The sequence below is a fragment of the Anopheles ziemanni genome, chromosome 3 (assembly GCF_943734765.1).
Source record: "Anopheles ziemanni chromosome 3, idAnoZiCoDA_A2_x.2, whole genome shotgun sequence".
NCBI classification, from domain to species: domain Eukaryota; kingdom Metazoa; phylum Arthropoda; class Insecta; order Diptera; family Culicidae; genus Anopheles; species Anopheles ziemanni.
Genome location: NC_080706.1, coordinates 27110879 through 27127967, shown reverse-complemented (window position 1 = coordinate 27127967; position 17089 = coordinate 27110879). Strand labels below are relative to the sequence as shown.

The 17089-nt window shown below is 43.2% G+C and overlaps 4 protein-coding genes across 4 annotated transcripts; 1 reads left to right on the top strand and 3 right to left on the bottom strand.

Moving 5' to 3' along the window:
- Nucleotides 1–3773: 3773 nt before the first annotated feature.
- LOC131286168 (protein 5NUC-like) lies at nt 3774–10678 on the top strand. Its single transcript, XM_058315064.1, has 5 exons — nt 3774–3793; nt 7349–7667; nt 8918–9068; nt 9143–9399; nt 9460–10678. The coding sequence occupies exons 2-5, from the start codon at nt 7447–7449 to the stop codon at nt 10676–10678; spliced, it is 1848 nt and encodes a 615-aa protein (XP_058171047.1). The 5' UTR covers nt 3774–3793; nt 7349–7446.
- Nucleotides 10679–10871: 193 nt separating this feature from the next.
- On the bottom strand, nt 10872–13365 carry LOC131284444 (serine protease snake-like). Its single transcript, XM_058313302.1, has 3 exons — nt 13284–13365; nt 11984–12004; nt 10872–11895 (listed from the first exon to the last, which is right to left on the bottom strand). Exons 1-3 carry the CDS (start codon nt 13363–13365, stop codon nt 11024–11026), a joined length of 975 nt encoding a protein of 324 aa, XP_058169285.1. The 3' UTR covers nt 10872–11023.
- A 537-nt stretch (nt 13366–13902) lies between these two features.
- LOC131284442 (serine protease snake-like) lies at nt 13903–15327 on the bottom strand. The gene is made up of 2 exons (XM_058313301.1): nt 15299–15327; nt 13903–14767 (listed from the first exon to the last, which is right to left on the bottom strand). The coding sequence occupies exons 1-2, from the start codon at nt 15325–15327 to the stop codon at nt 13903–13905; spliced, it is 894 nt and encodes a 297-aa protein (XP_058169284.1).
- A 515-nt stretch (nt 15328–15842) lies between these two features.
- LOC131284441 (serine protease snake-like) lies at nt 15843–17020 on the bottom strand. Its single transcript, XM_058313300.1, has 4 exons — nt 16945–17020; nt 16844–16864; nt 16250–16765; nt 15843–16174 (listed from the first exon to the last, which is right to left on the bottom strand). The coding sequence occupies exons 1-4, from the start codon at nt 17018–17020 to the stop codon at nt 15843–15845; spliced, it is 945 nt and encodes a 314-aa protein (XP_058169283.1).
- Nucleotides 17021–17089: the final 69 nt, after the last annotated feature.

The following is a 17089-nucleotide window of genomic DNA, read 5'->3' as shown; positions in this document are numbered from 1 at the left end:
GCGCGTCGGAAGACCCGGAGCAAATGCGCGGACGTGTTCCGCCGCGGCCACTAATGGCGGCCGCGATGTACGCGCGCCTGCAGCGGATGTCCACGGAGCACGGGCTCAACCTCTCGCCGGAAGACATCCTAATTAGCGCCTATCTGGGACATAATTTGATCTACAAACCGCTGACCACCGGTAGGGAGCTGGGCAAGCAGGAAGTTCGACCGGAAGAAGGCGGCAAAGCATCTCCTATGGCTGTCGGGAGTGCATAAAAACGGAGCCGGCGTCGACGGCGACGAACCGGGGTTCTCTAGTCTCTAGACCTGAAGTGGAACGTAGATATATTCGTGCCAATACCAAAGACGTGAGAAAACGCAAAGGAACATACTGTTACTTGACGCTTGGCGCCTGAGAAATGAGGGTAAACAACACCAGCGAACAACGATCCGGAAGCAGTCGGCAATGTTTGTGACGCTGAGGATGCGTGTAGCTGCTCCAACTACATATTGCCGACATTCAGGCGTTGCAAAATTCACCACCATGCGATGATCCTGCTTATGATGAACCCACCAAAGACAGCATGCCATTTAACATGCTGAATTCGTGCGTACCAGTCACGAATGGCTTGTTTAGTGATGATAGGAAAAGTAATAAGAATCTGTTTATATATAAGGTTAAGTAGGGTACTGCAGGAGAACCGTATCGAAAGCTGGGCCACCAAAAAAACAGTCTTGTCAGCTGTTGGGAAATTAGGTAATTCTTTTGGGAGCACATTGACCATGACAGCGGTAGGCACGTGGCAGAATTATACGAATCAATCCGTCTAGTTTGTAAGCCTGTTGGGAGTTGGTCTGTTGGTTGAGCTATAAAGTACCTAGCAGGAATGACGACGTACCAATAAGCAACGAAAAATGATCTGACCAAGATCAATTAATTTCAACAATCCGTTTTGACCATATTCTGTGGAGAATTTACGTAAAGGTTAACTTAGTATCGATCTTGTACGAAATGTTCTTTAGATATTTGAGTGGAAGGAAGTGTGCACTTGTTCCCGATATTATCATGAATAACGAGGGTAATTTTAGTTCTGGAAACAAGACAGCAGCTTTAGCCGTAGGTTGAAATATTAAATGAAAAGCACTGAATTACAAATGAATAAACACATTGCTTGGTAGATTGTAATGGCACAGTAATAAATATATCCTTTTTTGTGAAATGCCGTTTTTCATGCTTCTTCTTCTTCTTGGCGTAACGACCTTGTTGGAAATGCGTACCCGTGGAGGGCTTACGAGACTATTACCCTATGTATGCGTGGATAGTCAGTCCTCTCGTACAGGGGAGGGTCCGGTCTCGGATGGGATTCGAACCCACGCCGTCGAGGAGGTAAGCCCCAGCGCTCATGGGCCGATTTTCTAACCGGCTTTTTACGCTATTGACGTTATTTTAAAACATACCGTGTTGATTCCTAAAATGAAAACGCCTAAATGTAGACTCGATGACAACACTCATTGCCGAAATTAAAACCAAATTTAATTTAAACAAACTATCAAAACGTGTTTGTACAATAGTAGCAATAGCAACTTAACTTATCGCATTTGAAGAAAGCTTAATTTTACAACGATTTTCTCCATGATTTTGTTTGAAACCTTGACAAAATACTCAACCAACTCATCGCCATATGCATCACGAGTTGCTCTAAGCTGTACCATACTCATTTATCTTCATTATCAGCTAATTAATCTCAGGCCTCGGTGGAAGCCGTCATGCCAATAATACCTGCAATAATGCCTGTATTCACTGTAAGTTGCATTCCAATTACTTTTCTGGATATTGTGCTGGAATTATTTACGCACGCTGGATGGATCCAAAATTTAGTCCTGTTAGAGAAAATTTGCGGAAATGTGAAAACAAACAAACGAAAAACTCAGCATGTTGTGGTCGCAAATATGGGTTCAAACGCTCAGTGATAACATATTTTCCCCAGTACAATAAACCCGTCTCCCAGTCTATCAGTTATCTTTTCTTGCCGGTAGCCATTTATGTAGTAACAGATAATAACATACACGTTTATTGTACTGTCAATTAATAGCACATTTTACCCCAATCAATGCTGCCGGCCGTTCGAACTTAGGTCTTGTATAAATCATTCCACGATTCGTGTCACATGCAGCGCGAGCAGAACCGATTTATTGGAGCTAATTCATATTTGCGGTTTTCGGACATTGTTGCAAAAGTGGGCTTTGTAAATGATATTATAATAATTAAATAATTTGAATAATGCATACTTTTGCTTTCTGGTGGTTATGTTATGGAAGAATATTCAAGTAATTCATAATTCATTCAACCATCGTTATTGAAACGAAACATTCTAGTTTCGCTGCGTGATTAGGGTTGTTTCATTTTTAAATAAAACAAATAGGATTACGACCACCATCCCCGTCCATTATTTTGTTTTCCTACCGGACTTCGACATAGTTTTCAACGCAGCACGTGACAAGACAAGAGGAAATAACACCTGCGCGGGAATATGGGGGGAAAATTTTTACTCAACTTTACCGCGTACCATCATCGGACCGAAAGGGGGAACAAAAGTTAATCATTGAATCTGTCAGGTGAAATTGCGTTTATGTCAATTTAAACATTTTGCTCGAAGGAAAATTAATGACGAATGCTTTTGCAACTATTTGCTGCGACCATTTATTGTTACGCAAATGTTAACGAAGTTTTTTTCTGCAAACGTACCTGACCCGTTTGAGTTGAAGCTTGGTGGGAATAGTTTAAAACTTTTCTGCTACAAACGTCACTGCGAGTTCAAGGCAAGCAGAGGTGACTAGACATGAGTTTTCATTGCATATGCTCAACAAAGTGGAAATCTCATTTCAAGTATAATTTGAAAATATTTGTCTCATCGATGCCCGGATGCTATAGTTTAAATTTAACATCTATTAACGTTTGGTTGATCAAAAAGCGTATGTAATGAGCTAAATAGGTGTTTATGATGATTTATTTTTTTAAAAGGAGATCCTTCGGCTTTCTTGCCTACTTGTAACCGTACTCAACAACGAAGGGCAAAACGGCTTGTAACTGCGATAAAATCTCGAGTAGATAGGGACAAGACAGAGAAATACGTTTACTCGACAGGGAATCACTTGTTTACGTGTTGTAACTGTAGCTATTTGAAGAAATGGGACCATATCATCAGCGCAGACCAAGTTCTTTCTTATCGTAGCTTCAATTATCTCCAATAAGCTTGTCGGTTTATGTTCCTCTAGTGACAACAATTGAGCACTTTGTGTGCTTACGGCGTGACGAGTTCATGTCCATTTTGAGCATTCTTTTCGATGGGGTTGTATATTTCAAGGTTATAATAATTTTTTTTTCTCAGCGTTAGTTAAATGATTCTATTTTTTCTGTAGTGGATTTAGTTATTTATCTAAAAAAAATCTTTGAATTAACATTATAGAGGCTTACGACTCATCGATCCGTGGTTTAAACATATTCTGCACATGTATGTGTTTTTGGGGTCTGTTTTTTTTGTTTCAATCGATGACACTTTTGTATGCGACTTCCGGCCCTAAAAACTACCACACAGTTCAGTAATGGGAAATGATTTCAACCAAAAATCGAACGCAAGCTGACAACGACATGTTCCAAAGACATGTTTAAAATAGAACACACTCGGCTTCCCCTGACCTTCACTTACTTCGCTTACAGCAATCTTTATCGTAGCTCTATGTACCTTTCACATGAATTTAGAGTCAATAGTAGTATGGGTGTTTCTTATGCAGCTGTAACTTTAAAATACTCTGTACGTAGGAATTCGTAAAATGTTTATTTTATACTCCTATGTAAAATTTACCATATAGTAGAGCCTGCATTTGCTTATCTCAACGAAACTGCAGCCGGCCGGTGTTTTCCTATTTCTTTTGACGTCAATACCTATAAAAATCCGAGAAACCAACACAATATCGATTGGATCCTCAATCAGGATTCGTGCGCACCTGCTGTCCTTGCGTATGCCGGGAAAGCCTTAACGACTCTTGCTATCGTCATAGTCGTAGATACCCGCGCACATGCTGATAACGTCACACGCCTAACCCCGAGGCCTGGTCCAGCACGCGTTTGCGCTCTTGGAGGTGCGCAAGCGGCTCTTAAACCGATCGTCAAGTTAGTATTTCGACGGACGCCGACCGGGCTCGTGCACTGTCCTCTTCGTCGTGCTCGTCTTAAGTGTAAGAAACGTGTCGAATTGAAACCTACCAAAAAGCAAAGAAATGTTTTCAACGTAAATACACGCACGAGTATACGCACGTAAATACAGATACGTTATCAGGCTTGGGCATTTTCCTTCCCCTTGTAGTGCAATCATTTGACTGCGTCGCTTAAGATTGGTGCATTTAGAAACTAACTAACGTATACGAAAAATAAGTTTCAACACACAACAAAGCAAAATGTCGTGCTAGCAGCAACATTTTTAAGCACGCAACGACGATCGACCAACGCGGCAAAACCAGCAGCGGTACTTATATCACGTGAGTAAACATTCGACATGGCGCACGAGTCTGATGGGCAAGTGTAAAAGTGTCTGAGTGGATGTGCGTTTACTAGTGATCGTGTGCCAAATCTTACGCGATCGAAGGCCCACCGCAAGGTCGATATCCTCTAGCCTAGCCTCTGTATAGTGGAACCGGTTATTTGTTGTAAAATTACATTTTGTCGTTACCGCAAATTAAACATCGTGTTTTTACCGGTTCTATTTATATGCCAGCTAAGGATGGGTTTAGTCTGCTATTCAACGAACCTACAGCATTTAGCCTACATTCGTAGAAGAAATCAATCATTGTGAAATCAGCTACTATACCCGAAACGTGTCAGTCGTCGCGTTGCGTATTCACGAAAGGAATATCTAGAAGCAAGCAGAAAACATAACAGAAAAACATTACCAACTAATCTGCTCTGAAATTGTGATGATCACATAGGCAGACAATCGAAAATAGAACACAGGATACCGATGGATAGTAGACAAACAACGAGAAGCTCATTGCTCTTTTTTTATTTTTTGATCTTCTTATTTCGGTTTGCAAACGACTCCATGTTGTGTTGGAATATCGAAGAGGCTGCACCGTTTCGGGATACTGTTTAAGAATGTGTAACAGACAAAATAGCGCAAGAGTGCTAAGATAAAACGTGCTCCGCTCCAAAACTTATGTGTATTGTACGCAGTTTGTTCACTGAGACTAATTTTAAGTGCTTAATGCCGGTGACGTTACCTGTTTGCCGTAGTCCATGCTCGTCGATCACCGTTCGACATGTCACCGGAATGGTGGGGCCACGCGCCACAACCGGTACTCGCGACGTCAAATGGTAGAAAACCGAAAGTTAATTTTATCCGGTACCGGTAACGAAGAACAGATTGATTTCTAATTTGAATGCTCGTTGGCCATACGGCGGTTCAAAGCGGTATGTTTTAGAGTTCAGTACCTAAAATATACAACTTTACGAATATTTGGTAAATATTATCCGCAAGTTTATTTCATATACTGACGTCATCGATAATAAACGATGAAGAAATGTGTAAAAATATAAATATTGAAACTGAAAGCTATAAAAAGGAAAAGTGTTACCTATTCAATGGAGCTTGGTTGATTGTGTTGGCCTATTGGGTCTATAGGTACTTCGTTTACGAGATACGCAAATCAAGATACGTATGTTTTTTACATTAGAATTCTACAAATTGCCACCGCGGAACAAATTACCTTTTAAGTGACGTGAGCTGTGTTAGCTTCCGGTAGAATAACTTCTCTACTTTCCATGGGTAATTTCTTGGGTATTCACAATGACTCATTTTAATTTCTACCTGATTGCGGTAACTATTCACGTTAGTTTTCTAGTGACATTTATAACTTCAATTATCGCTTCAATAGCGTCAGGGTTAGGAAAGTCCATTGCGACCATGTTGGAGTTTTTAAGCTGACAAATTAGACACAATATGTTAATTGAAGCTTAATTCACCAGCTACAATAGTGATGGTTGAATAAAACACTACAAACAAGATTTTAAAATCAACCAAGATACGCCGCCTACGGTTCTGTTGTTCACTGCTATCGTTCGGACAATCTCTGGAAACCTATTACGTTGGCGGTATCGGTCACACGCGAGAGAACATAGTAATTAACATAATTATCTCTTCTTTGTCCAGACGCGTTATCATATAGCACACTATTACTCCATCGTCAACCAAAAGAGACTAGCTCTGTGGTTGACTGTTTAAAATACAGAAAGCCATTTTTAACTTTAGGAAGCTAAGGGTGATAGCATTCAAATAAATAAATTTTACTGTTAATATAATTTACCGGCTTTGTAGACCATATAGCAAATTTTTAAGCTGGGCGCAGTCTGGAATCGTCGTATGAAAAAATGCATTCGAATGCTGCCATTCGTTTTAGAAAAGTTCCGCTGAAAACGATTCAAAAACGAGAAAAAAGGGTGCATTATAGAATGACAAAAATAGCATGTTTAAGATACGATGTCATCCATATTAATGCCATCATTGGCATAAACCACTCGGTTATCAAAGGGAATAAACTGAGAGGAAGAACTTTCGGCTCAACATTTTTCTGTCCAGCATTCCTGCATTCACATGCAATGAAGCCGCAGACATTTGGCTCTTCACGGATGCATCGAAAAACGAGTTTTGCCGAAAGTCTTCCACGAGGACCGTTCTGCTACGCACTGCGGGTTTAAAAATATTTCGCTCCATTGGGGGCCGGACCGTCGAACGTGAAAGTCCGGCACGCTCTGCCGTTGATCAAGATTGTGTGCGCTTTATTGTCAATTAGTCAAGCGTGACAGCGTTCACCACGTCCGGGGCACAAGCGGACATCGCCGTTTTCTGATACCGGTGGACACTGGAAGGAGAAAGATTGGACAAAACAAAGGCATAATAGCGTTTCGCCCTCCCCTGCAAGACGTGTTTGCCATGTCCATGGCCACAGCGAAGATCTATTGAGGGCCGACCGTCGCGAGATAAACAATGTGGTTAGGTTAGGGTGCAGGGTGGCAATATAATCCGGAGATCCTGGTACGGCTTGAAGGTAGTCGTAGGTATGGCGTATATTGAAAGGTGGCCGTGGTTGATAAGCGCAATTGTTATCGGTATCGAAGCAGACCGAGGGGTCTGTGCATGGACCAGAATAGAAGATCATTTCTACACTTGTTTGTTGGCGAAGCGTATCACGTCTGTTCTTCTCGGTGTCGAAAAGAGTACCCTTTCCAAAATCATATGTGTTTTGCATTGCATTCAAAGTTCTTTCCCAGAAAGTTCACAAACTGATTGGCATCAACGCTGTATCCTATTCAACAGAACGCTGCTGGAAATTCGGGGGTCCGTCTCAATCGCGCAACCGTCCAACTGGACCGTCTCCTCACTACGAAAAGACTGAATATTACAAACCGGGAACAATGTCTGCGAAGGCGTCAATCATTCCACTAATGCTGCTAGTTCTAGCGATGGCCAACCCCGCTGTCTCTGCCCCCAAAGCGGCCGGCTTCGAGCTTATCGTGCTGCACAACAACGATATGCACGCCCGGTTCGAACAGACCGGGGCTTACAGCAACGACTGTCAGCCGTCCGATGTGGCCAGCAACCGCTGCTATGGTGGATTTGCACGAGTTGCACACAAGTGAGTATATTGTCGGCAATCAGTGAAGGTGGCAACAATTGTGGACAGTGCACAACACGATGGGAGATAGAAAGATAGTAAAAGCCCGTTAATATCGCTCGATCGCCTTACGCCCACGTGTAATTCAAGCCAACCTCTGATTTTTCTGACTTATTTGGTGATTTGCAAAAAAAAAAGACGGAAACAATATAAAATGATGACAATTACGTAAAATAGTCGCGGATTAAGTAGGTGACTTATTCAATTGTGCTAATTGAAGCATGATGGTCGCGTGACGATGGCTTCCGCCGGATAAGTGCATGTTTAAAGTGGCAGTGATTTGGCCGCATTTTGCTCCAATCCGTTCGGCATGGCAACCGCAAGTCAATTATTCGTTCATGAAATGTCACAGCTGTCCAACAGATTCGCACTAATTATTTGACGTTGAGTATCGCCACAAACTCAATTTACAGTTGGTATGCCATTTATATATTTTTATCCAACAGATTAAAGTTCGTTTTGTTCAGTGTGATGATTAGTGAAGAGTCTGTTTGAGGTTAGGGATTTAAGTACTTTGTTATGTTACCTTAACGGTATATTACAACCTTTGATAGATATACATGATCTGTTTTTTTTTATGTATTGTTTGAGTCTGATGACTCCAAATCCTGTTTGAAACTAATGACCCACGGTAGAAAAAAAAATTAATTCTGGTTTTTGAATAACTTTTGGAGGTATTTTAAATATTACATCGACGACTGAAATAATTAGGTTAAATTAAATATTACAGGCGACTGAAAGATAAATTTGAGAATTTCAATCAAAACTTGTCCTCGATTGGCTCATAGTTTAAAATTTTGTTCTGTTTTGTATTTTAATAAACAAAGCCGAAAATGAACTATAAATAAACCCTTTGATAGTAGCTACAAAGATGTAAATAAACTACTTTGATTGATTACACCTTACGTGAGCCAATTGCGACATTAATTGGAGCTTCCAATGACAATAACCATCTATGAGGATAATTAAGACCAAATTAAACCATTTTTATTATTTTTTTTTGTCTTTATTGTGAGTCTTTTTACTCGACTGTTTCACAACTCACACGCTCTCTTTCTATCTCATCCACATCACTTTGTAAATGCCGTTATAAGAGATAAGGTCCAATGCTCAGAACAACGACAAATGGGTTCCAAAGTTGTGCACCATTTTACAAAATTTTTATATATCTAATCACACTTTGATGTCACTACTCGTGTTGAACGTTTCAGAGTTCGAGAATATCGGGCGGCGGAGGCATCTGGTGGGCTTCCAGTGCTTTACCTCAACGCCGGTGATACCTACACCGGAACACCATGGTTTGCAGTGTACAAGGACAATATAACGGCTGCCTTCCTCAACATGCTAAAACCGGACGCTATAGTAAGGCAAAATATGGATTGATTGAAATGATGTCTAAGCTTTTTATAACGGTATTATGTTTTTCTTTATTTTAGTCACTTGGCAACCACGAGTTTGATCTAGGAGTGGATGGGTTGGTACCGTTCCTGAACGAGGTGGACTTCCCGGTGCTAGTAGCCAACCTTGACCTTTCGAACACGCCGACGATGCAAAGCGCTACATCACTGCGTCGTTCGATCGTTTTCACGAAATCCGGCGTCCAGATAGGCGTGATCGGTTACCTTACACCGGAAACGAAGCAACTGACGCCGGTCAATACGGTCGAGTTTACGGACGAGATCGACGCAATCAAGTGGGTAAACGAATCTCAAGGTCGCTCAGGGCAGTTAACATAGTGTTGTGTCAATTTTAGCAAAGAAGCCGCGACATTGAAGGAGCAAGGTGTGAACATTATAATCGCCCTTGGGCACAGCGGACTGGAGCGCGACAAAGAGATTGCAGCCGGGTGCCCCGATGTGGACCTGGTGATCGGAGGCCATTCGCATACGTTCCTCTACAGTGGCACAGCGCCAGATGTGGACGTACCGGCGGCTCCATACCCGGTGATGGTGAAGAATGCCGCCGGTAAGGAGGTGCCAGTCGTGCAGGCGTACGCGTACACGAAGTATCTTGGGTATTTGCATCTGCAGTTCGATGCCGATGGTAACCTGGTGGAATTGGACGGAAGCCCGATCCTGCTCAACGGTACCGTGCAACGTGATTCGGACGTGCTACAGCTGCTGGAAGTGTACCGACCGGGCATCTTGGAGCTGGACGAACGAATTGGAGACACGAACGTGTTTCTCGATTCGAGCCGCTGCCGGTTCGAGGAGTGTAACATCGGCAACATGATTGCGGACTCGCTCGTCATCATACACGCTGCGACTCGCACGAATGCCGGCGACGGGTACTGGACGGACGCGGCGATCGGTTTCGTGCAGGGTGGCGGTATACGTGCATCCCTCAACGTGGGAACGATTTCCAAGAAGGACCTTAAAACGGTACTACCCTTCGGCAACGGGATGGTGCTGACGGCGCTCAGCGGGACGAAGTTGCGTCAGATGCTCGAGCATAGTGTTTACCGGTACGACGGAGTGTCCGGCTACGGGGAGTTCCTGCAAATGGCCGGTGTGCATGTCGTGTACGATCTATCACGTCCACCGTTGGATCGAGTGATCGACGTTGAGGTACGTTGTGCCCGGTGCAATGTTCCCACGTACGGCCCTCTGCAGGACGACGCACAGTATGGCGTTCTCGTGAGTCAGTTTCTCTACGAAGGCGGCGACGGATATACTATGTTTGCGGAATCCGAGCGCGAACAGCTAGCGTATGGGGAGTACGAAATCACCGAAGAGTACCTGAAGCGCTACTCGCCCATCTATCCGGCCATCGAGTGGCGCATCCGTTTGGAGGGTCAACCACAACTACCACCGTCGGAAACGACCACCGTTGGGCCGGAAGGTACTACCAGCACGGTGGAAACCACGACCGATGCAGGTGGTGGTGCTGGCTCGCTGCTTAGCCTAACGATTTCCTCCCTTGGAATGATACTGTTGGCAGCACTGCCAGCGACAGTACGTTATATGTTGTAGATAGGACTACTAATTGACTCTGAAGTCGAAGGAAACACTGTATACTGTGTTGCCGGTACACTGTATACTTCGTGGAACGATAATCAACAACAAATCCGATTGTATTATATCGTATTATTTGCTCGATTCTGAGGAATGAAAACATTTGTAAGTAAACAAGAAAATAATGACAAACAAGAACAACAAATTAAGCATCCAAGGCTTATCATGCGGTTAACTTCTAAACATGGCCTTTTTTATTGTGTCTTGAGAAAAAGCGGTCAATTGATGCACTTGCCAACTACATCAACAGAGGGTTCACAGGGTAGTTCACATCAAATTCCAGGACACTTAACACACCGCTGGTTAGAATGCATTCGAACCCCAGACGTTGTCCTCGATCCAATCGATGTAATACGACACCTTGGTGTAGATTGCCTTCGCCTGACCGATGCCACACGCACTACCGGTCGATGTGATGCCGACTATGTGATACATGCAAGTGTTCGGACTGGTCACCGTCTGCAGTGGACCTCCGGAGTCTCCTTGGCATGTGTCGCGGCCCTCCACAATACTACCGACACACAGCTGGCCGTCCTGAATGCCTGCACGGAAGCGGGGATTGAACTTGAAGGATTCGACACAGCTTTCCACCGGAAACTCGTCGAGCTGTACCTTCATCATTTTCGTCGAAAGGACGCCGCTGAGCGTTTCATTGTAGCCGAACCCGGTGGCAATATACCGGGAGGTGTTGCGATACTCCGTATCCCAAAGACACGCCGGACGGATAAACTTCGAAAATACCACTTTATTTGCGAGTTTCACCAGCGCAATATCATGGTACGAGCGAGAATTTTTGTATTCCGGGTGCTTTCGAATACCCCCCTGCTGAATGTCCACCTGGTACTCTTGGTGGTCTGAGTACGTCGTGTCATACTCTCCAAGCCGTACCACTGTCGGTTCCTCTTCCTTAAAGCAATGGGCCGCCGTCAGCACATGCCTATCGCTGATCAGCGTTCCACCGCATCGGAAATCGAAATCCCATTTGCTGCCCCCCTCCTTCCGGTAGCCCAGCAGCGCATGGTGCGGGAACTCGCCGTATCGCGCAGCCTCCCCGCCGACGATAAGCTGTACGACGTTGGTGCAGTTGTTGCTTTCGAACTTGATCGCCGTTGGGTAGAGGGTTAGTGGGATCAGTGTTTGCTCAGTGATTGTAATCTTCCGGTACTCATTGCACTCTGAAGGAAGGGAGAAGATATTCTGTAGCATTTGTCACGAAGACAACACGTACTGCGCACAACACAGCTATACTACTATAGTACTTACTTTGCACCGCGAGTCTTTGACCTGCAATGGTAAAAGAGAATCAAACAGAGCATTTGTTTATGTCGTTCATTTGCATTTGAAAACAACAAAAAGAAATTTACAGAATTAGCAATCGTTAAATTATTTTCACCTTCGACAAGGCACATAATACTGGCCCAAGAAAGCAGCAACACAATGCCGACCCGTGCAGAGTACATTTTATCAAAATTATATTTTGTCACTTCTCTTTTAATCCGAACAGCCGTTCTCCTTGGGGTTACAACTTGAAGACGCTTAACAGTCACATTTACTCCGTTCCAACGTTCGCGATCCTCACTCGTTGGTCACTAATCGCACACTGATGCTAGGGATGATTACGCATGCAGCGGAACGGCGGCGCCATCAAACAACGAACTGGTATTTCCACTTTACCACCACTTCGCCACGATCGGCTGTTGATGCTGGTCATTCCCACCGAAGATCGCGTGTGTGTGCCGTGGTTTTCGTGTGTCTGTTTCGGGAAATTTAAACAAACCGGCTTTAGACGAATAATCAAGCTTAATTTTGTCGTTTCGTTTATCAAGACGTTTTAGATAAAGTATACAAAATCATAAGATAGTGCCAATAGATGAAGTGTCATCATTCGTGTCGGGTATAAATTTAGCATAGCAAAAATAACTAACCGGTAGTGTGCGTAGCTCCATCGGATATTCTTATTTCGCTTCAAAGATCATCACACAAGTTTAACGCTGCTTTACAGCGAATGTTCTGTCAGTGTGCGGAAGATTCAGAATGCTAAATGTAATACACAAGATGTTAATATTGATTAGATTTGGAATCAAACTGGTTTTTGTATTATTCGTTCTAGGATCGATCTGTTTTACATACATCATGGAAAGAAATGAAGGCCTTAAACCTAATGTTTTGTTTGCAAAGGGCTGAAAGAATTTAGCAAACAAATAAGTGGTAAATTGGGAGGAAGATTTTGAAGAAGTTTAAAAATCTTTTATTCAGAATTTGCACATAGGGCCGAAACATTATTAAATGTAATCTCCTTTACAACGACAGTAGAAAACTTCTCAAAATATAAAAAGAGATAGGATGGATTATATTGGCTTGAGGCTACTACTTACACGATGCACGAAGTACGATGGTTTATCTTCAATGAAAAACATCCAAAAGGAACAATTTCAAGTGATTTTGAGCGAGACAACTTAACAACTATCCTTTTTGAGGTGATTCAGGTTTTCCTAAAAGTACTGTATGTTCCAAGCATTTGCGCATCCGAAACCCAAACGTTTTCTTCGATCCAATACAGCACCTTGGTGTTGATTGCCTTGGGCCTCCCGAAGCCGCGCCCCACCGTACCGGACAATGTAGTACCGACTTCGTGAAAGATGCATGTTTTAGGTGTGATAACCATCTGCAGAGGATCTACGGAGCCTCTCTTGAATGTGTAACGACCTTCTACAGTATCATCGACGCACAGTTGACTATCACATAACCTTCCGCCTACACGGTTATCAATTTATGTCGATGCTTTCCATGCAATCATGGAAAAAAATTAGGAGCTTTAGGTTCCGCATTATCGAAAACGGTATCAAGCCCATGTCATACATGCCGAATCCGGTGGCAATGTACCTGCAGGAATAATAAATGCTAACAAACATTGAAAAATAAGAAAAGCGCATCATCGCACTCATCACAGTTTAAAGGTTTAAAAATTGGTTTTAGATCACGTGTTGTCATTAAAAACTAGTATTCAAACAATCTACCTAAGACAAGACAAAAGTTGTTGCGGCATAAAAGAAGCCCCGTAAGAAGTCACCTACGATGTTGTATGTTTCATCACTTTATTTCTCTCAATCTCAGAATCCACTACCAACACTCTTGTGAAGTGCGAATGGTTGACCATTGAGATTACATTTGAAATCCACAATCTACCATCTTAGAGTACTATTGAGCCCCCAAACGTTGTCCTCGATCCAGTCGATGTAGTGGGCCACTTTGGTGTAAATAGCCTTCGATTTACCGATCCCGCATACGTTGCCTACCGAAGTGATACCAACCACGTGATAGGTGCACGACTTCGGAAAGTTTAGAACCTGCAATGGTCCTCCAGAGTCACCACCGCAAGTGTCAGTAATGTTGCTACCAATGCTTCCAACGCACATCTGTCCGTCGATTATTCCGTCTCTAAAACGTCGAGCAAACCGAAACTTTTTCGCGCAATCCTCTATCGGGTACTCGACCAGCTGCACCTTCCGCAACACGGTAGACGGCTTGCCGGTAAAATCCTCGCGCCCGAACCCGGTCGCGATGACAGTCGTTGTGTTGCGATGGTCTGAATCCCACAGACACGCTGGGCGTATGTGCTTGGACAGTGTGGCAGAATTGTTTAGGCGTATCAGCGCGATGTCATGGTAGGATGCCGAATGTCGATGTTCCGGATGCTTGCGGATGCCATCGATCGGAATCTCTACTTCGTGGCCTGTATGAACCTTGGTGTTGTACTCTCCGAGACGTACAACAGTGGGAATGCTTTGCGCGAAACAATGTGCGGCCGTTAAAACGTGCTTTTCACTGATTAGTGTTCCGCCACAAAGAAATTTTACCTTTTGAGGATCATCCTCTTGCGGATATCCCAGCATCGCTTGGTGGGGAAATTCGCCATAGTTTGCCTCTTCGCCGCCAACGATCAGCTTCACTTCACTCGTGCAATTGTACACATCGTATTTGATCTCGAGTGTTTGCAAAGAGAGAAAGATCGCCGCTTGTTTGACGGTAATGACGTTCTGATACTCCCTGCATTCTGGAGGAAAAAACTATCTACGCATTAAAACATTACCACGCAAATGGTGATAGCTATTTGAACTTACTTATCGCAGAGATTCTTTCAGTTACGACTAACAATCGAAGTAGAAGGAAAGTGTAATAAGTTTATTTAGAAACGTAGTAAAATTTAGAAGCCAGACCTCCTAAGCAACACACACCGATCACCAACAGTGCCAAACTGACCAAACGGATTCTTACTTCAGCAGAGGACATCGTTCTAATAAATCGACTTCACCAGCCAAGATCAGTAATCGTACTGAACGCACAATATCGGGAAAATATGATTTCGGGGGGATTTACCATGACCTCGTTGTACCACGACTATTTCCAATATAGTACCAATTTGCACATGTGTCTTCTTAAGCAGGCAATGTTTGTTTTTTTTTTTAATCGATTACACTCGCGGACATCAGCAATCACATTGAAAATACAATGATTATGTTAGCACGGTTCAGTGGCCAAGGGCGCCTTGATTACACAAAACAAGGTCGTGGAATTTACCACGGAAAATTGTACAAAGCGTGCAACATGTCTACGAAGGAGTATAAACTAAAACTTCGATATACATGGACTCTGTTATTTGTTACCTTGTGTTTCAAAACAAGCAATGCATTGATTGTGTATGTTTTTGTTGTTCATTTAAATAGTTGAGTTAGTTCGGATATAGTTTCCGGATAGATTCACAACGTCATAAAAGGCTGAACTTGACTAAGATTTGTTGTTTTTGAAACCTTCAGGACAGAGTTCTTGGAACCTAAAGCCGGCTTTAAAAGACAGGTCAAAGCTTCGACATATGCAAGTGCAACAAGTAGCGAAGTAATACAGGTAGTCAACATTTATTGATATGAATTTATTCCTTCATGCTCACGGGAAAGCATTTCGTATACGCAAAAGGGACACAACTTCCGGGCAGAGGAATCGAACTAATCTTATGCTATTATTTCTCTATTCACGTAGACTGTTAACAGATCTCATAGTTTCATTCAATCCTATGGTAAGTTATGTTCATTGTGTTTTGCAACTTTTATTACTTTTCAAATGCTGATTACTGTGGCCAAACAATTTTCTCGATCCAATCAAGATAGAATGCCACATTCGTATAGATGGCTATGGAGTTACCTACTCCACAAGCAGTACCGGTCGATGTCACACCAACGATGTTATAGATACAGCTTCTAGGCTCCGTTATCACTTGGAGTGGTCCACCTGAGTCGCCTTGGCATGTGTCCTTACCACCGACAATGCTTCCTACACAGAGCTGACCATTACTCATTCCGTGACGGAGCTTGCGAGTATGTTCATATTTTCGCTGGCATTCGGCCGATGGAAACAGATCCAACTTCACCTTCATCATATAAGACGACAATTCAACGGTACCTACGGAAGCACATTGCATCGAAATTATTCAAATGAGGAAGCACACATGTTTGACAACGCCTCCCGATCCATTACCTTCTCCCAACTTTCCAAAACCCGTTGCGATGAAACTGCTCGTATTAAGGACAGGCTCCGTCCAAAGACAGGCCGGGCGAATGAATTTCGAGAAGAGTACAGTTTCATTTAGCCGAAGGAGTGCGATGTCGTGGTAGGCCAAACTGTTCGAATAGTTCGGGTGGCGGATGATCTCTGCGATACCGAAGTCGACCTGATTGACAGAGTTTTCCGCTAGGTCGTAAACACCCAACCTAACCAACGTCGCATTGACAAAGCTGAAACAATGTGCGGCCGTCAGAATAAATCGATTTGATATCAGAGAGCCACCACACATGAAACTGTAACTTCCATCGTCTTGGGGAAAGCCGAGGATGGCATGGTGAGGATATTCACCATACACGGCTCTTTCTCCTCCCACTATCAGATCAACTACGTTGGAGCAGTTTTGCACTTTGTAGTACAAAGCCATCGGATTCATATTAAGGGTCATGATGCCACTCGTCGATGATATTATTTCTTTGTATGCGTCGCATTCTAAAAACATACAACAAACGGAATCACATTAGCCATACGAATAATCTTTTAGGCAACAACTTGTGCCGCGCAACTTACTCAGTTCGGATATTCTTTTCCCTGGAACAATGAAAGCAAAGTCAAGTTAATTTTCGAAAAGAAAATTTTTAACGAAACTATAATTTTCACTCATTTCCTACCTGAAACAGCACAAAACGAAAACACCACTACACCTAACAAGACCGTCAAAAACGAAACTTTCTTCTGAATCAACATACTGTATTAGCTACTACCGTGCTTCGAAACAGAATGACTGGCGGATGCTCTCTGATGTCTACCAGAGGT